The sequence below is a fragment of the Erithacus rubecula genome (assembly GCF_903797595.1).
Source record: "Erithacus rubecula genome assembly, chromosome: 6".
In the NCBI taxonomy this organism is placed as follows: Eukaryota; Metazoa; Chordata; class Aves; order Passeriformes; family Muscicapidae; genus Erithacus; species Erithacus rubecula.
The window spans coordinates 27261306-27281850 of NC_136688.1; the positions used below are offsets into that span (position 1 = coordinate 27261306).

The 20545-nt window shown below is 40.9% G+C and overlaps 1 protein-coding gene across 4 annotated transcripts in view; it reads left to right on the forward strand.

Moving 5' to 3' along the window:
- Positions 1-749: 749 nt before the first annotated feature.
- MAP3K9 (mitogen-activated protein kinase kinase kinase 9) overlaps positions 750-20545 on the forward strand; it is a 54176-nt gene continuing 34380 nt past the window's right edge. For 3 of the 4 annotated variants that reach the window (XR_013774740.1, XM_079309829.1, XM_079309830.1), the window contains exons 1-2: positions 750-1338; positions 6321-6734. Coding sequence is in view for 3 of the 4 variants with exons in the window: in XM_079309829.1 (XP_079165955.1) it covers positions 1038-1338; positions 6321-6734 (715 nt within the window). In the remaining variant the exon portion in view is untranslated. The remainder of the gene's footprint in view (positions 1339-6320; positions 6735-20545) is intronic. The other variant, XM_079309831.1, reaches the window with a different exon arrangement.

Genomic DNA, 20545 nt, shown 5'->3' on the forward strand with positions numbered 1-20545 from the left:
GAATTTTAATTTCCAGTTTTGCAACTGAAACTCAAATGAGGATTAAAAAAAAAAAAAAAAAAAAGAACGGAGTGAAATGCACCATTGACAAGATCTGGTGTCTCCACAAGCTGTGAAAACGCTGGTAGCAGGAGGGAAAAGGAATTTGGGTTTTCAGGACCGAGCACCTACATGCTGATTTCAAGAGAGAGAAGTAAATTCTGTTAATTTTTAACAAAGGCATTCAGCAGGGATACACCCACGAAAACCTCATGCAGAAACCATCTAACACCCGCGCTTACGTTCGGTTATGGAAGAGCACGGTGTGACAGAAAGCCGAGCCTTTACGCGGTGTCCGGCGCCAGCCCGCGCTCCGGGCCCGGGCTGAGGGGCCGGCCCAGGTGCGCACCGCCTCCGCCCGCCGCCGGGTGGCGCCCGCCCGCTCCGCCCCGGGCCGGGCCGCCCCGCCCCTTTCCGCCCCCGGCCCGTGTCGTGCCCCTTTCCGCAGCCAATGAGAAGCGGCGGGGAAGGCGGAGCTCGGAGCGCGCGGCCCAATGGGCAGCGAGAGCTGATCAGGCGCGGGCCAATCGGGGGCGCACCGATGAGTGCGCGACTGCGGGACCGGGGGCCGGGCGGGGAGGGGGCGTGGCCAAGGGGGCGCGGGCCTCAATCAGGTGAGGGCGGTGCAGACGGGCGGCGGCGGCGGCCAATGGCGGCGCGGGGGCGGGGCCTGCCCTGTCCTCCCCTCGCACCGCCGAAGCTGCCAGAGAGTCAGGTGGCTCCGGGATGCGCGGCGGCGGCGGCAGGAGGCGGAGGCGGGCGCGGAGGAGGCGGCGGATGGGGGGCATGCGGCGGCTCCTCCGCGGCACACGGTGCTTGGTCTCGCCCCTGCCCGCGCTGGACTGAGGCGGCCCCGCGCCGGGAAGTCCCGGCAGCGGCGGCGGCACCTGGTGCCGGCGGGCGCCGGGCCGCATGAACAATAGGCGGCGGTCCCGGCCCCGCCGCCCCCCGCAGCGCCCGGCTGCCGCGGGCGCCTCCCCCTATGGAGCAGCCTCGCCATGGAGCCCCTCACCGAGCTCAGCCAGGAGGGCGCGGGCGGCGGGGAGCCGCCGGGCGACGGGCCGCTCTGGACCGCTGTCTTCGAATACGAGGCGTGCGGCGAGGACGAGCTGAGCCTGCGGCCGGGGGACGTGGTGCAGGTGCTGTCCCGGGACTCGCACGTGTCCGGCGACGAGGGTTGGTGGACGGGCAAGATCGACCAGCGCGTCGGCATCTTCCCCAGCAACTACGTGAGCAGCGGCGTGCAGGGGGGCGGCCCGGAGCTGCGCGCCCGATACCCGCCGCCCCCCGCCATACAGCGTAAGGGAGCCCGGGCCCGGGTCCGCCAGAGGGAGGGAGCCAGACCCGGTCCTGCCTCCTTGTCGCGGGCTCGGGGTGGGTATGGAACGGGGGACGAGACCGGCGGGACTGCCGAGGTTGTGGAGGTAGCTGCGGCTCGGTCCTCCCGATGTTCCTGGGTCCCTGGCCCGGCCCTTTTGTGGGTCCTGTTGGAAGCCGCTGCGGGGGAAGGGAAGGCCCATCCCGGTGGCGAGCGGCCGTGGGAGGCCGCGGGCCCAGCCGGCGCCGGGGGCGCCTGAGATGGCCTTCGGCAGCGAGCGGACGGGCTGCGGCGTCTCAGCCCCCTCGCCCTGGGCTGTCCCAGGCCCCCGGTGTGAGCCCTTTCCACCCGCGGAGCTATTCCTGCTGCTCCAGTGCCCTTCTGTCTTCCAGGCTAGCGCGCCGCTCCCTGGGAGGCAGAGCCTCGCTCGGTGTGTTGTTAGCGTTTCAGCAACGCCGGCAGCAGTTTCCCATTGTTAAGTCCTGTGTTTCCAGCTGCTGATAAATTTTCATCAAGCGACAGAATCCTAGAGGCTGGGCTGTGGTGGAGTCACCAGGGCTCTGGCCATTCTACCTTTAAGAATATTCTTAAAGAAAGGTTGCTGGGAGGGAAGCAGTTGTTTTCTGAAGTGTTGACTCACTGCTAATACTTGTTCAGGATTATTCCACTTACTAACCAAAACCTTGCTATTTATGACTGAAAAATTCCCGAATTGATTCGTGTTACCAGGTTCCTCTGCCCTCTCACAAATTCTGTCCTAAAATACCTGTGAATGAGTTGTATCCACATTTTGGATATCTGGGCCTGCCTGAGGGTCACTTGACTATGTTGTGATGAAGGCACTGAGGAATTGGTTTGTTTCCCTGAATTTCAGCACGGCTTTGAAACCTTTGTTGGAGATGGAGAATAGAGCTGTTTCATCTCTACATTTTTTTAGTCACTATGTACAATTGTGAAAAGAGAAACAGCATGGAATAGCTTTCTAGATCCTGTTTATCTATCACCATTGACAATTCAGACAAGGATGCTTTTTTTGAAGGGGCAGAGAAAAATCTTCAGGTTAGTAGGCTTTTCTAGAAGGTAAAGGAGTGAAAAGATGCTTTGTCCTATCTAGGCCATATCTCCAAGGAATGCAACTAATAGTTTTTTTTCTTACTTTGTATTCTGCTTGAAAGCGTTTAGGTAAAGCTCAGTAATTTCTAGCATTGCCCTTGGACTTGTGAAAGGACTAGGTGCTGTTCCTTTCTTTCATGCTGCAAGAGCATTGGTAAGTTATTTTTTTCTCCACACACAGAAAGAGCTGTGAATGGATGCTTATTAGGTTTTGCTTTTGAGATACCTAAGAAAATAATTTCTATAGAACTTTTTGAACCCTCAGCTCCCATCCTGTTTTGAGTGTTCAAGTTCAGGCTTTGCTGCTGTGGATTCTCCTGTCTTGTTGCCTCTTCTGTGGTTTGACAGCTCACAAACAGTTGTGGAGTTGTGCCTTCCCCCTTTGTCTTTGCCTTACTCTTCCCATACCCCAACAGAACTACACTATTTTTTCTTCTGTTAAGCCACCAATCATATGTTCATGTTCAAGTAGAATTTATTGCCCTCCAGAGGTTTGTATAATGCTTAGGATGGGTGTTTTAAAAAGAAACAATGCAGTTTGGACAGCGGTTAAAGTTGGTTGCCATTGAATTGGATTTTCAAGTTGAGTATTAGAAATCCTTTGCAAGGAATGCTATGCACTTTTAGAGCTGATGGTGTTTGATAGCTGTTTGGAATAGGAATCACCATCTACTGTGTAATACTTCATAGTTCAGTAAGTCAAATTTTGCAGCAATGATGCAAAGTGTTATTCTGGACATGTACCTCGGCATAGAACCTACTTTTACTTGCTTTTCTAAAGTTTATCTATATATTTAATGAAAATAAATAGGTCCTAGGTGTTCTGCTTCTACTGAGAGCTGTACTAGTTTAGCTGGTAATTTTAGCCATCCATGTTGTGTGTTTGAATCTTGCCTTGGTAAGGATACCATGAATGATAAAAGTAGCCTGTTGAGGCTGTCAGGAGTTGGCCAGCTTGAGGGACTCTAGTCTGTGCTGTGGGCACTTACACACTTCAGTCTGAATTAAACAGTTTAATCAGATGGTCTAATAAGGGATGATTAAACAGTACCTACTTTGCAGTTGTCAACATGGCCACTGGTTCATGGTGTACAGGCTCTGTAATTCCTTACTGGCCTACAGTGGAATGAGAGCACTTCAGTTCTTGAATTCTGCACAGTCCTATAGAGCACATCTGCCAAATGACACTGGAGTTTAGTTTAATGTGTTTAGAAATGTGTAGCAAAACAAGTATTTTGTGCCCTAATATAGCTGTACAGCTCAAACTATAAAAATGAATAAAGTTATTCAGCAGAAAATACCCTTTAAAAAGCCTAAACAAAACATATTTTATAAATGAGGATTTTTTTCTGAGTAAGCTACACACGAGGGTTAGCTGGCCAGTTTGCCTTATAGAAATGCATTTTCAAACTAAGTAAGGTTGTACGTCAGATGAAAGAACATTCAACGTCATGCATTAGATTACATGTGGAAGCTGAAGTCTCCCGGTTTTACATCTCACCTCTATTAATACATCAGGGATGTGCTTTTTTTGATGGAAAATGGGTGGTGGCACACGAGATGTTCTACTTTCCAACCCTTCAGTTTCCTTTGCTCATCTTATTGTCCTGCCTGCCACCTTGCTGTCGCTTTTCTCCCCAGCATCGGGGCGGATGGGTGGAGGGGGAAAGCCGGGGCGCTGCCCGCCGGCTGTCCCGTCCCGGTCCCGTCCCGGTCCCTTCCATTCCCCGTCCCGTCCCGTCCCGTCCCGTCCCGTCCCCGCTGCTGCCGGAGCTGTCCCTTCAGCACCTGCGGGCCAGCGGGCGGCTCGCTCGGCGCCTCGGTGGTGTCCTCTTAATCCGTGAAGTGCCCGAGCAGAACACCCGCTGTGAGCAGCAGCTGAACGCTGTCTGTCCGGAGTCGGCAGGGCAGGCAGTCACCCTGGTGGTGTGGGGTGCTTGTTTGTTCATTTTCAGTCTTTTAAGTGACCTTGTCCTTAGAAGCAGGTTAATTGAGGATTCTAGCAGTGCTGAAATTCTAATGACTGAAGAGATAGGACTCAACATCTGATTTCTGTAGGCCTTTTCTTAATGAGAAATACAAGAGTGACTCTTCATGTATTCTCAGTGATGGGGTAGTTTCACATCTGGAGTTATTGTCATTACAGTCTTGTTCTAAAATTTCAGTGTTTCTCAAACAGAAATCTATTCCTTTCATGTTTTCTAGTAATCTCTGTCTCAAGCGTTTGAACACCAAGGTTGCTACTGTAGGACTGAAATCTTCTTTCTTGTGCAAATCCTTGAAGTTCAGAGTGTTACCCAAACTATGTATTCACAGAGAAATAAATTGTCTTTGTGTTCTGAACTGGAAGAGACCTTTTCACTTTCTGGCAGACTTTCTTGGTCAGTTTTCTGTCTTGTTTCCCATTAATCTTTTGTTCATGGAACACTAGGAAAAGCAGGAAAAGGCATCCTTATTAAACTAACTCCTAGGTTTGACTAACTTACAAAAGGAAGCCAACTTCTAAAAATCTTATTCAGGAAAGGTAGAGCTCAGACAAAATAAAAACCTGCAGCTGTGGACAGAAGTGTTTGTATTAAACTCCATATTAAACTCCATATAGTTTTGTGACAAAGTGTTGTGCTATGGACTTATACATAGGAAAGGCATTTGATTGGAATAAGGAGACTAGTTTATTTAAGTGGGATCTAACCTGCTCCCTTACAAACTTAATTTCCTTTCTACTAGACAAAGCAGGGGAACCATGTCAGATTTGACATTTCAAATGCAGGAAAGTATTAGAAGATTTGGTGACTTTTTGTTTAAATCTTGCATTATGGTACTCTTCCTTTAAAATTTCTTAAAATTTCATTGACTGTAGTTGGTATCTTAAGTGGTAGCCTACCACTGCTGTAAATTAAGCTGTGTCAGCATGTTTTCATTGGTCAGTATGTGGAATTTTCATTCTCAGTAGTCAGTGCTGGATGAGTTCTTTTGGCCACCCATATAAACTGTGTTTAGTGTACAGTTGTACAGGATACATTTTCTCATTTCTTTTGCTCCAGGTGCAGTTTGTGTGCTGAACTGAGACATCTGTAGATTTTTTTTTTTTCTCTGCCAATTAGCCATGAGACACTGTCAGCCTGTAAAGTATAGGTGTCAGTGTATGGGAATAGGAAGATTTTGTAATAAAAATGCAGCATGCATTAATCATGAAATGTTTTTCTTATTGCTTGCTCTGTACACTCAGTATGTGGTTTGATCCATCTGTTTGTCACACTTGTCGGTAACGTCAGAACCGGTTAACAGATCTCTTGTAGGGAACAAATCTGCAAAGCCTGGAGAGATGTGGAAGAATAACTGTGATTTGGGAAGGACTAAGAGGTTGTTGTGGCAGTTCAACAAGAGAGATTCAAATAGGGGACAAATGGAGAAGCAGATGCATTTTGTGTTGAGTTTTAGCTATTTTACATTAAGGACTGTGTTGTGAACACAGCAAAGATTAGTTGGTGAGTGTGTTTTTCATTTCACAATCTTGTACTGTGACTGCAAGTTGATTCTTAAGGGCTGTAGGGGCAGGGGCATCAGTATTGTAAGGTTTTAACTGTGGTAAGAGGAGAGTGTTTTATTGTTTCATCATTTACAGTGAGTACTTCATACCAGTTTTATGACACTGCAAGGTCTGTTTTACCATACTATTCAGCACTAAAATGTTGTCAGAAAGGCCCCTGCTTTCCTTTGTATTGTTTTGGAGTGAAAATTTGCCCTTCCTTCAAGGGCAAAGGTGAGTTTGGCCAGCATGGACCTCAGCTGATATACAGGCTGCATAGTAATTGCTAAATGCTTACATCTTTTTTTCCTCTTTCCCTAGTCCTAGAGATCGACTTCTCAGAGCTTGTTCTGGAAGAAATCATTGGCATAGGGGGCTTTGGAAAAGTGTATCGAGCTGTATGGATAGGAGATGAGGTTGCTGTGAAGGCAGCTCGCTATGACCCTGATGAGGACATCAGCCAGACCATTGAGAATGTCCGCCAGGAGGCCAAGCTCTTTGCCATGCTGAAGCATCCCAACATCATTGCCCTCAGGGGCGTGTGCTTGAAGGAACCTAATCTTTGCCTGATCATGGAGTTTGCCCGCGGAGGATCGCTCAATAGGGTGTTGTCTGGTAAAAGGATACCTCCTGACATACTGGTGAACTGGGCAGTGCAGATTGCCAGAGGAATGAACTACCTGCACGAGGAAGCAATTGTTCCCATAATTCACCGTGACCTCAAGTCCAGCAACAGTAAGTGCTGCACAGTAAACAGGGTCCTGGGATATGGTTTTGGGAAAAAATCATACAAAGAAAAGAGGGGAGTAATATTAACTTAGTGATCCTTTCTTGTGAACCACTGTATCCTCTAATTCAATACCAGAAGGGTTTATTTTTATACAGTATGGTGCTATAGATCACAGGCAACATGTAAATGCTTTCAACCTGTAGAAGCAACTTAAATGATTGGATGAAAAAGCAACTGTGAATGAAGCATGCTTTGCAAGTAGTTCATATAGTGTCTAGGTTTTATTGGCATTTCAACAGACTTCTGTATGTTAGAAAGCCTTATTGAACTTATTTTTTTTCCACTTTTTGGAAGAATAAATGCTTCTTTGTAAAGAAAATCTTTGCTAGATTTTGCTGTATAGATGAGATGCAAGCCTGTTTTCCTTATGGGAGGTTTAACCCATCCCAGCTGGATTGGATCTTCTCTTTATCCATCATAGAGCTGGTGTTGGCAGAAACATTAACTCACGTGAATAAAATGTCCTTGTACACCCAGGACTTCAGCTGATATTTGTGATGCTTTATGTGATACAGATCACTCATTAGAGAGCAAGGGGGACTGAACTTTGGTAGTTAGGATTGTGGAAATCACAGTGAAATCAACTGCTCTGTAATACTGACAGCATTACTGTGCATTGCTTGGGTGTTGTTCTTGTAGCATGTCTCACTAACTTCTCAAAGTCAAATGCATACGTAGAACGTTATTTATGAGTGTGGGAGCAAAGTGCTGCAGTGGCTTAGAGATCATCATCTCCTTTCCTGATGCCTGTATGCTGCTGTTCAGCCTTTCTCTCTGCTTGTCTGTGTCTAGATGGCAAGAGCAAACATGGACCTGCATATTTCTGTAATGGTTTATATTGGTGTGTTAGTATGAACTCATTGTCATTTATGGCTTGAGTTAATAAAAAGCTCTATGAACTGGCTGTCTGGGATGTAGGTATATGTTCCCTTTTGCTTTGAGGGCAGGGACATTAGCAAAGAGGTCTGATGGATGGGAATTTTAATATCTTAAATAGATTCACTAGCATTAATCATTGCACTGCTGTAAATTTCCAGGCCTTGCAGTATCGTCCTATGTTTTTTGGTCTCAGATCTCCTGACTGTGAATTTACTTAGTTGGTTGTGAAAGAGTAAAAAACATACTATTGGTTCTTGTTAGTGAGTTTGCTAATAGGAACTGTAAGAGCCTTCAAGTTAGTTTCTACAGTATTGTTCTTATAGTAACAAAATTTCCCATTTTGTTAGAGTAAGGCAATCTTAATGGTGATAAAGATTCCCTGATATCCAAACCCTTCCCTTACAGATGGCAAATATATGGGTATGTTGATAAATGCTATAAAATTAAAGAATGATATGCTTAAAATTAATGAATGATTGTATCTGTGAATAAGAAATAATTGCCTTTCGGTGTTGTGCCTTTCCTCCTCACTTAAGAAACTATTTACTTGCTTATTTTGCTAACAGGCCATTAAGATTTCCTTACTAAGTGCTACTTAGACATTTTTGAGGTTTAGAATCAAAGTTATTTCTAGAATAAAATATGGTTGGTTAGCTTCTAGCACTTTACTGTTTTATTCAGACCAGAGGCTTCTAGTTGTAAACGTGAAAAGTATGAAGAGAACCAACCTAACCAGTGCACAGTGCTACCATCCAAACAGATATGGATGCTAGAAAACATCTGGACTGTTAGCAGCAAGAATAAATGTCTCTAGTCACAATGAATCAGCACAGTGTAATTGTGCTCACTGTAAATGGTTGGTGAGAAGTTGCTACATGTATTACTATAATTTCCCTCTTTTGGGAGGAAGCAATAGTAAAGAAAGAGGAAGAACGAGTGGGAATGCCTCTGAAAGGATTCAGAGATGTTCTGTGTTTGAAGGGGAAAGATAAAGAGCTTAAATGGTGATTGTGACCAAGAGAGCATCAGATTTAGTAGAGAAGTGATGGGTACAGGAAAATTCTATCCCAGATAAGGCTGGAGCAAGCAGTATTACATTTGGGAAGCTAAACCAGTGCAGGAGCTGGTACTGGAGGAAAGGATTTAAGATATTTTAAGGAAAAAATTATTGTTTTTCTCTTTTGAAATAAGATAAATTAGTAACCTTGGGTACAGGCTTGACATGTTGCAACAGCTGTTTATTAAATAAAATGGAGTTCTTCATTCTGTATTATGTGATTGAAGAGAAATGAAAGAATATATATTCTTTTTTAAATGTTTGAAATACATGTTCTTTTCTGAGTGTATCTACAGAGCAAGCATCATTACTATTAGATTATGACAATGGTGGAGCTTTTTTGTGGGGATAAGGGATTGTAGGATAAACAATTTTGAGCTGCCTAAGTCATGTCTTTCTTGATTACTCTGTCACTGTATTGCTGAAATCCCTTTTCTCATATAGAATAAGCATCTTAGAAATTTCTCTGTTTCCTGTGGAAAGCTTTTTACTAGTTTTGTAAAGGTTAGTGTACTAAGTATATGATTGCATCCTGATTAATATATAGATTGCATTTTGTCTGTTTTTGTGGTGAACTTAGTTTTCTCAATTACCACGTCTAATTGAGAGCAGGTTGTCTAGTTAGCTTTGTGCCTGTAAAATTAAAAGCTTGTAGCATTTTCTTTGCACAAGTTACCACCCACCAGGTGACAGGCAGTGAGTGATGTGTTTGTGGTGAGGAAAGAGCTTCTGCTTGCAAGAACTTGGAAAGGATTCTTGCAGATGCATTTCTTATATGTACTTACATTTCTTACATGTACCAAGCATCTACAAATGCTGTAGAGTCATGGGAACATCAGCTGTATTGATCTACTGATTGGTAATGCCTGTGTTGAGTAATAGATTGTGATTCTTGTACATCTCATCTTTCCTTCAAGCACCAGCTGGGATGTACACGGTACATCTGAAGCTGCAGAATGAATTAGTTTGGGAGTTAGGGAATGAGATCAGGCAGTGGGAAAGGGCAGAATTGCCTTATTTGAAATCAGTTTGCCTACTGAAGAGAGGAAAATCAGAGAATGCTTTGTTGTCAGATGTCTGCTTATATTTAGGCAGGCACAGAATTCATAAGGACAGTACTTTATGATGAATCTTTTAAGCAGGTCACATTACATTTTGAACATATCAAGGGGCACCCTAATACAAGTCTGGAAATTACCCCATTATATAAGGATTTGGAAAAAAAAAAATCCTTTTTGATTTAAACTTGCAGCTTGGTGGACTCAGTATGTACCAAAACAATGCTCAGAATAATTGCCAACATTTCTGGTGTTGTAATAAAAGACATAGGGTTTTGAATACTTAGGGAGGTAACTTCAGTTTCGTTTATCTGAACTGAACTTCAGATGATTATTTGAAGATTCCAGGAGATGTCTCTTTCTTGAGATGCTCCTCATCAAAAAGCACTCCAAATCAATTGTCTATTATCCGTCTATTTTGGTTTAAAGAAGGAAATTTTTTCTGCTCTGTAGTTTTTCTTAATTTTTTTCTTTACATTTTCATAACTTTACATTAAATGCTAATACATTTGCAGTGTAGGAAAAGTGTTCTGTCCGTTTATTGCCATGCTTGTTTGAGGAAGATTTATTGTAGATCTTGGAAGTTCTGAGGCTGCCTGATTATTGCTTTGGGGGTGCAGTTAGGAGGTGAGTACAGAAGGGTCTTTACAGAATGTTTTGTACATCTGTGATTTAGTTTTAGAGACCCTGAAATTATTTTGTTGAGTCTGAGTTCAGCTGGCAGTAAGTCTGGTAGACAAGTGTTCCAATGGCATTACCAACTCATATGTCAGTCATTTAACTACATGAGAGAAAAAAGATAATTTAGGAGACTATTTAATACTGCTGTGTGAGGAGATAAGTTCTCTTTTTATTTTGGGCATTTGATTTAAGGGATTAAAGTTATTCTGTATGAAAATTAATCTTATTAATCTGACAGAATCCTCACTGGCTGCTGCTGCTTCTCTTCATGTGGTGATATTTCCAAACTTTCCTTGGTTGGTGAGCCATTGAGCATATGTTACAGAATTCTTAGTAGGCCTTTCCCAATGTGAAAGCACCTAAATAATCTAAATGCTGAGCTAGAGAAAAAAAAAAAAAAAAGGCTGAAGTCAATATCACTGCACTTAAAACAGCTCTTCAGAGTTTCCCTTTCTTTTATCTCTCATCTGTGATTCAAGTCTTATTTCTGGCCAGAGAAAAGTACCTGGTATATTATGCTTAAGATCAAAAAGGGACAGTTGGTTTTAGTGAAGGATTGCAAATTATGAAAACAGTCCTGTTTGTCTGTCAATATTAGATATGCGAGTATTGCTATAGGAATAAAGCCAATTAACTAATACTCTGGAGAGCTAGCAAAGGCATATTTGATTTTTTTTTACTGTCTCAGCAAAACACATTTGTTATTTGCACTGCATTGAAAGATTTTGCTGAGGGTTTTCATGCCAGTTAGCAGACATTAGCAGCAAAGTGACATCACCAAGGTCAAAGAAAGAGGAGAGGACAGAGGTCAAAATAAACCCCAACAATTCAGATTCAGCCAAGTCAGTATTCTTCCTTTCAAGTTATTTGAAGTCTTTACCTCTCCTTTTCGGGCTACCAATGTAAGCTTGTGGTATCTCGAGATTCAAAGCTCTACCTTTCTAAAAGAATTCCGAATTCTGCTATAGCTTTGGTTACTTAATGTGGTTAAGTTTTTCTGTGTGTAAAGATGCCAGTAGGATTGACTTTCCACATGGTTTATGGATACTATAGTAGAATAGTATAGATACTGTAAGTCCTAGGACTTGTAAAACATGTAAAACATAATGAAGCTATTTCAGTGATATCTGAATGCTTTTCACTGGATGAATAATTGATCTGGCCTTAGTTGGTTAGTCCCTTGACCTGTAAGAGGAAAGTGGTAAAAAGGTGAAGTTTTGTGGGGGTGGTTGGCTGGTGTGAAAGACAACAGCTTGAGATGAATTTTCAGGGAGCAAAAATCAGTAAAATTACTTTTCTTCTTGGTTTTTTTTCTAGTTTAAAAATTGTGTGCAGTAGAAATCAGGGCTTTCAAACAGTCTGAATATGCTCCTAAGACTAATGAAAGATGACTTCAGGTTCTGCCCTTATGCAGTTACCTTATTCTATCAACAAGTTATAAGATATTGCTGATGGTGCATAACTCCTAGTTCTGGTTACTCTGCTTATATTTCTCTTTATCCCCAGAGTATAGTCTTTTGTGCTGACATCCTGGTCACTTGTATTGTAGTTAAAAAAAATTCCAAATAGCCATATTTTTTTGCATATGGTAATATGATGAGGAAATTGATGCCATTAATACTACACATTTTCATTGAAAATAATGAAAAAAATATTATTAGTGCAGAAGATGTAAATTATGTGTTGCTAATTTTTAAGATGTTAAGATAGCAGGAATTCACAGAGGTAGGGTGACAGTTTGTATGTTGTACTTCGATACTTTGTTGGGTTTTTTCTTCATTAGCTTTTGTAAATTAGTGCAGCTATTTTACTCTCAGAGAGGTTCTATAGATGCTTTCATGTTCCATGTTTCATGCCTTAGTAGATTTCTGAGAATTCCAAAATGAAATACTTTATCTGTAAATGGTTTGTTTTAGCTGAATATGGATTGAATCTTCACTGTTAGGTGTGAGTCAAAAATATGAAGTCTTTATGAAATAAGTTTGATGTCCACAAGAACATTTTGGTGTTCTCCTGCCCACACTAAATAGTAAAAAGGCAACATCACGGATGGAATCTGTTACCTTCACAGACAAGTATGGAAGAGTACATCTTGTTTTTAATAAATGAAAGTGTGTCTATTGCATTTGAAACCCTAGCTAATATCCTTTGCATGTAATTGAGCCACTGTGTACATTTTTTGCAGGATTCTCTCTGCTCCTAAGAAAAAATAACTTAGAGTTGTGGTGTTAAGCACTTTATTCAAATGGTGCATGTGGAAGCATAGAACAGACCTAAGCACTGTCATGCAGCAGGCATCCGTAGGCTTCCCCTGGATTCACTGTCTGACCATCTGTGACAGAGCTGGGAAAGATCTGTGTTCTTCTGAAATTTCTCAGGAGCCAGTCAAGGGTGAGAACAGCCTTGTGGTATTTCTGGGAAGCTAGAATAGTTCTTTGATCTTTTTTATTTGTTTGTTTGGTTGGTTTTTGGGGTTTCTTCCACATCATTAAACTCAATTTGAATTTTTACTGACTTCTGTCAGCAGCTGCACTTTTGCTTTTCTTATCAAACAATTCCATTCTGAATTTCAACGTATCTGAAACAAACTTGCTCTTGAAGAATCAGAGATTAAACATAGTCTTGCTCTTTGGAGTGATGATTCATCACTCAGAATGATTCTTTAATTTTAAGTAATGTCCCATTTTGAAGGCTGTGTATATTTCCTTATGACAGGACAAGGGAAATCTTTGAAAGAATGCCGGGGTATACCACATGATTTTAGGTAGTTGCTTTTTGATATGTGTTTGCTTTCTAATTCTAGGATAGTTTGTGATGTTGGTGTGACTTTGTTTGCCAAAAGGTCACCAAAGTTGAGTGGCGTGTCTTTGTCTGCTGATTGCTTGTTAATTGTCTGACAGCTAATGGAAAGTTGTCCTCAGACCTGAGTTTTTTGCAGATATGAAAAAGAAATAGTAACAGAACCTCATGCACTGAGAAAAGAAACTATTACAGTGCATAAAAATTCAGAATTATGTTGTTTGGGTTCTTCACAGTTTCTTAAGTTCAGAAAGAAGAGCTCTTGCCCACAGAACAGTAAATCATTATGTCCTAGCCTGTAGAATAGTCATTGTGGTGGTAATGGTAGCGTGGTGCAGCATCACTTAGGGTCCTCTTGGGAAGGAAGTAGCCAGAGGGCATGCTGCCTTCCAATGAAGTGTCTGTATTACTGCCACACACAAGCCCTTCCACTTTGCTTTCTAGAGGCATTGTTTTATTGCTCTTGCATTTATTATAACACCATTTTTTATTAAAAAAATACCCTCCACAAAGAGAAAGTGTTACCTTGTGCACATAGGGATCCAAATTGTCTGTGAAATTCTGTATGTGCTTTGAATGCTGTATGTCTTATGTATGGGATAATTTTTGCAGTTACAAGCCAAGCTCCCAGTTTTCTGTGCATCCATCTCTGCATTATGAAACAGATTTTGCTTTGGCCATTGAGAAATATTAAGAATCTCCTGTTTGTATTCAAACATGGCTTCCTCCTTGCCTATGTATAGACTAATTGTTGAGATGTGTAGCAAATGTAAAGAAAAGTTAGTATGAATAATTGCTTAAGGATGGTACGGATAAGGGTGGTGGGATGTATGTGAACCAGACCATGTGGTCCACCTACACAAAAACATTGGATTTCCTGTTGTTTGTCCTTTATGAATATGGGCCTATGTTAGAGAATAGTCTTTCATTCCTTTTGACTTTGCACTGTTCAAGGATCCTGATAAGAAGAAAAATCCCATAACTTTGATTCATAGCACTTGATATGCCTAATTCTGCTTGTTGAAGTGTTGTCAGTCTTGCCCTGGGTTTATTGATTAGCTTTTCCTTATTTGTTGTAATCAGTCACATAATGTGTGGTTTTGATATGATTATGGTCATCTGGTAACCAGGGAGTATTCCTAATACTTAATCAGATTATTATGTAGATAGAATCTTAAATCACAGAATAAGCTGGGTCAAAAAAAGTCTAATTGTATGTAGCATATCAAAAAGTGAACAGCTTTTTGATAGCTCTGTTGAATGAGTTATCTTGTGTAGACTTTCATGTACATCAGCACAGGAATGCCCCCCTTCTCAGCAGCTGGCAACTTTTTCTGCTCACCTTAAGGTCAAACTGCAGTATTCAGGAAACTCTTGAATTTTACTGTTATTATATGTAACTTGTTGATTGTACATCTAAGATCCTTTTCCATTCATCCAAACAAATGTTAAATACGCCCTCCACCTTTTAAAAATGTTTTAAATTAGATCTCATTTTAAAAACCCAATAAAACACACAGCTTCTGGTTTTGGATCATGCTGCTGCCTGTGAAGTTTTTATGTCTTTCTTACCTTCTAGGTTTTGGAATACCAGCTTATTCTATGAATGAGTTGGTGTTGGTGTTATTAACCATTTCATAAAGATGTCTTAATTGAAATCTAACGAAAAAAAAAACCTGGGCTACCTTTGTCCATCATGAATTTCATGTTTATATTTGCCAGGAAACAGCTCCCACTGAACCAGCATTATTATTAAATCTTTTTTAGACAGTCTCTTAAGTAACGAATGATGGATGTCATAAATGGGAAGAATTTACTCTTCCCTTTCCTTTTTTTATTGTTGCCTAATACAGTTCTTGATTTGTTGCTTCCAAACTGATACGGTTTGGCAATGCTCTGTGTTGAGTACAGATGTAATTATATTTTTTCCTTGGAGCGTTTAACTAATTATGAAGAGTACAGTAATCCATGCCTAAGGTAGAGGTTGTTCCAATGTCAGCAGTATGGTAGGATTTAGTCTGAAAGCAGAGCTGAACAGCTCTATTATTCCCAGAAACTCACGTGAGCATTCTCCAGGAGCATTCCAAGTGTTTTGTACGGATCACTAAAGCGATAAGACTTTTACAGCCTGGCTAGGTGAAAGGATCGATTCTAAATATATCGGGGCTTTGGAGGCCTTTCCTCTCCCCTCCCCCATTATCCATTAGCCCTTTAGAGTTACTGTACTGCATGGCTTAAAACCCAAGAACTGCTGAGCTGTCACATCCATCACCTCTTCTAGGTTGATAGAAGAGGACAGTTGTGCAGCTTTATGGATTTGCTGAACCCTGACTCGTACCCAGTAATTAAGAAGGTATTGGTTCCTAGGTGTACACATATATTTTCTAAATGTGCTGTTGATGAATGGTGAGTGATAAAAGAGAGAAAATATTTGCTTATTACTAGAGGCAATATTTGTGGGTTTTGACTTTGCTTCTAAGATGTGAAATTTTGGGTGGATCCTAAATTCTATTCTCTCCAGGGTCTTATGCAACACTTAGCCTTCTGCACCTCAAACAGATGTTAGAATAAAGATGCAGTTCTACTGCATGAAAAGAATGGCAGAGTACCCAACAGAAGGTAAAGGCTACATGCAGAAAGCCTGGACTTATTCCATGTGCAGATCTGTTAATCACTTTAAGTACTTTGAATGCAGGATCAAGAGCAGATTGCTCATTATCTGGATACTTGTGAAACAAAACTGTGCTGGCTGATTGTGGAAGGTAGAGCTAAAATTGCAAATTAGATTTTGGCAGACTGCTACAAAATGAGGTCTCATTTTGGAGCGAATTTTTGAAATCCTTTCCCAAATGCTTAGTTGTGTCCTTAAGACAGAATGCTAGTGTACTGCCAATAGGACTTAATAATTAAAAAAAGGATTGCCTGGCAACCTCAGTCCCTTGTTCCCTTTGCAATCGTGCTGCTTTTTTGACTTGTTAGGCAAACTGCAGACTTGATAGCTATCCTCTGTCTCCCTGAGATAATGCAGCAGCATGAAGCAGTATATTAAGGCTATCATTTTATCTAATATCCAGTATTTACCACCTCCAGCATCTGAGCCGACACATATCTTGGGAAGTTATGCTTTTTTGTAGGAGGGGAAAACAGAATTGGAACAATCAGATTAAGTTCAGTGAAACTGCCTTCTATGCAAGAATATTTTTGTTTTATCTATGAATACTTGTCTCCTTGAAATAAGGAGTGTTCAGAAGCTAGAGGAGGATGTTTAATCTTTGTATTACTGTAGTACTTTCTGTATAAGAACCCTGAAGATTTCACACTGCATTGCATTTCTTCAGAGTACAGTGGAACTTTTAATTCTTTTTTCAGATAAAAGCAAGTAGAAAAAAGTAATAATTGTCCCATGCAAGAAGTAAAAGATGCTTATCTGATTTTTCTGAATTAGTCTTAATTTAAAAGTATTAATCCACATTTGCATAATTTCACAGCCTTTCAGTAGCTGAAAGTATTTGGTCTGGAAATAGACTAGAAGATAGTGAAAGAGATTTGTACAAATGCAAATTATACCTGTATTGTGGGGAGATGAGTGAAAAATATTCTGTTGGCTGAAATTGTCTGTCTCAGTTGTGAAATTACAGGGTCTGTGTGTGTCAGAGAAGAAATTAAAATAAAGCTCCTTCAGAGAGGAGCATAAGTATTCTGTGTTCTGAAAAACAACCCTTAGAAGGCATACGTGGTTGAGTGAAAAGATTCTTTGTTCAAAACAAAGTTTCCTGTAACAGATCGGCTCAGTCTTGGACATATTCTGCCATGGGTGGGTGGCAGAGTCTGGATCCTGTGATATTACTCAGTCTTTTATCTGCTCTGGCAAACCTTCAACTTCAGTAAGCCTTTAGCTTTCTTGGGAAATTTCTGTTAAGCAATTTTTGGATAAATTTGGATTTGTTTGGAAATGGAAATATTTCCTGTTTCCTTGAACTCTTGCACTTGAGACTTCTGCTGTATTGGTGGCAGAAAGAGGTTTTAATGGTAGCACCCTCCCACACGGGCCTGGATTGCTCTTAAATCATACCACGGAAATGACTTGCATTATTTAGAACTGAAACCCTGCTCATGTTTTGCATTTAAGGGTTTTGGAGTGAAACAGCTTTGGCTTTCATAAAGGTTTTACTTTGTTCTTTCATTAAAGTTCCTCTGCCTGGGATTTAGTGGACTCAGTATCTGATCCATCTCTTTACAGTACCTGAATTATCTAAATAGAGGAAGTAGATGGGCTGATCCTTATTAATCATCTGACCACTTTTGGTAGTTTGCCTTTTGGTATTTTGCATTTTGGTCAGTAAAGCCACAGTAAGCTGTTCTGTTTTCAGGATGGAGGAAGAAATAAAATGTGTCCAGTATTCCCACCCACAGAGGTACTCCAGCCAGTGGTCTTTCACATTCCAGCTGTGACAGGGTAAGCGTTAGTTCCCTTCTTTATAGTTCCCTGTTGGAAAGCTGTGGTTGTACAGTAGCAGATGGGCAAAAGCCTGTGGGAAAACAAATCTGGTACTAGGCTGTTGTGTCCATTGATGCTTCAGTTGCTCTGGAATGATCTTCAGAAACATCCAACTTACTGCATCTTTGAGGGTTTCAGGCCTTTTCAATGCTACATCATCCATGTGCTGTGTGTGGTAGCTGGCAGTCAGGGCCTCACCTGGGACATCCACCACCCACTTTGTCTCCTTTAAGCTCAGGCTTGCTTTAAGTATCTTTGCAGTCAGTTTTTCTTCATTTGTGGCAAAAGAGCTTCTGATACTTTGTTCTCCCAACCTGTTTTAAAGCACCGATATCCACCCTAGCATGCTAGAAACACTATTAAATGGTACATTTCTCTGTGAAAAATTGATAATGCTTAAAAATATAACAGTAAAATATATGACTTAAAGTTGCTTTATCACTAGATAGTAATTTTTTTCATAGTCTGCCTAGAACTGTTGTATTTCAATAAAAGAACAGTACTCTGACACTAAAATCTGACTGTATTGTCTCTGCTGGGGAGAAGTTACATGCAAGGTAAGTATGCAGCCAGCAATCCTCCATCAAGTTAGAATTATATCCTGGTGTACCACAGATGAGAAATCCAGCTCTTTTCCCCCACAGTAAGTTTCCTTGTCTTCTGACCTTTTTCCTTACGTATTTCTTTCTGTATGCTTTTAGTTTTCCTTACACTCAGTCCTGCTCTTATTTCTTTTTGTATTTCTCCTTCACCTAATTATTGTGACCATTTCCATCAGGCCTGACATTCATTAGCTAATAGCTTTCTATTCTTGTGTGCCAGATTTACTGAGTAGCATCACACACAGATAATTGACTTGATGTAAACTGTGAGCTGGACTATGCAAGAGACTGTCTTAGATATTTTTGCAAATTTTCATGTTTCTTAATACACACACACATCCTCTGGACTGAGAAATGTAGCATGAAGTTGTTGTCATGAAGTACAGGGGTGATGGGCAGTTTGGTGGTTAACTCTTGTAGTGGTATTGCAGGGTAATCATGATTTCCCTGGTATTGTTACAAACTTTTGCCTTTTAAATCAGGAACTTCTTTATTTTCTTGGTGTTCTGTGTGCCAAATAAAGTGGGAATACAAAAGCAGAATAGTAGCTGAAGCTAGCTTTTGGTATGCCTGGCTATTCATACTATTTTGTGTAGTAGACAGCACCCCTTTCTTCTCCTTTGATAGATAAAAGTGGGATATTTTTGCTGTGGAAGATCACACTGTAGTAGTTACTTCCTGAATGTTGTTCTACTTCTGAAGTGATGAGTCAGCTTGTAACACAAGCAAAGCAAAGGAGTATTCTGTTCAGCACTAAACTATGCAGATTAACCTAATCCTTTATCTCTAGGCTCAGAAATGAAAAAAAGGCAATTATGATCATATTTTGCTGCCTGGACACTTAATATTGATGATTGAAGAGCCATTTTGTACCAGTTCTTTGATGTTGCTAGCAGCTGGATCAGAGTATGTTAGTGTTTATTTTTCCTTACTTGTTGTTCCCCATTGCTTTGGCCCATTGGATGCTATGAATGCTGTCCAAACTGTTCAAAAGTGTATCTGCAAATTAAAACAACCATTCCAAAAGAAACAAGCAAAAGTCTGACAGTGTTACTGCCTTCCAGGGGGAGTATCTATTTGGGAAAGGAGGTTATAATGTGTTTCTTCATTCTGCTGGTGTAATGTGAACAGAACAGAGAATTAAAACAGCAGCTGTTAATTTTGTTGCCAATTTTTTTTTAATTTCCCTTGTGAAAAATTTATTTTGGTGAAAGCAATCTACCACTTTAAACTATTTTTCTTTGTACATACTGGAGGTAGTATAGCATTGGATTAAAAATGGGGAGTATATTTCTGAGGTTTTGTGGTGGCGAACTTAAAACCTAAGTAAAGATTCATTATATTTATTTTGGTGTTCAGATTGAAAGATTCACTGCAGATGATTTTTCTGTTTGTGTAGGATAGAGGAGTATATTTAGAAGGAGAGTAGATGGGTTTAAGAAGAAGAAAATTAAAAGAAAGGTATAGAAATGTATTTATTCTGACAGAAGGAATGAAATTCAGACTTAGAGCTCCTAGCATAATTGGAAAGAGGTAATACAAATAAACTGGGTTAAACAGAATGAAGAATGTATCAACAATGCAGATATTTGCATTGCAACACTATAGCAAAGTTCAAAATATTCCCAAAACAAAATTTCCTCAGCAGTTTTAAAGTTCCTGATGCAGTGGCCAAGAAGTAGAAGTGATACATATTAGAAGTGGTTTACCCAATCTCTTAGGGTTTTTTAGAACATAGGTGCAAGTAGATCAAAGGATCTACAGCTTTATTCCCCTCAAAAGTTATACATCTTTATCCCCCTATCTTTTATCTTGTTTTGGTGTATCTGCTCTTTCATCTTTCTGGTAGATACATGAATAGTGAAAACACAGCTGTATAATATCTGAAAATGATGTCTTCATTGCATTAAGGCTTTGGGTGTTTGTCAGTAATGTTCTCCATTGACTTTCAGCTGATTGAATGATTATTAAGGTGAATTGTGCAAGATGCAGTGAAAGATGACCTTCAGCTGCCTTTGTGGGGAAAGGGACAGTATTACTTAAGACTTCTTTTACAGTAGTAACAGCTTGGATTACATTAGCTGTCATACTAATAGAACAATATATTTCTGACAACTTAATTTTAAAGATGTTTAGACCACTGAGGTAATCTTGAAATAAGTAAATTGGTTTTCACCAGATG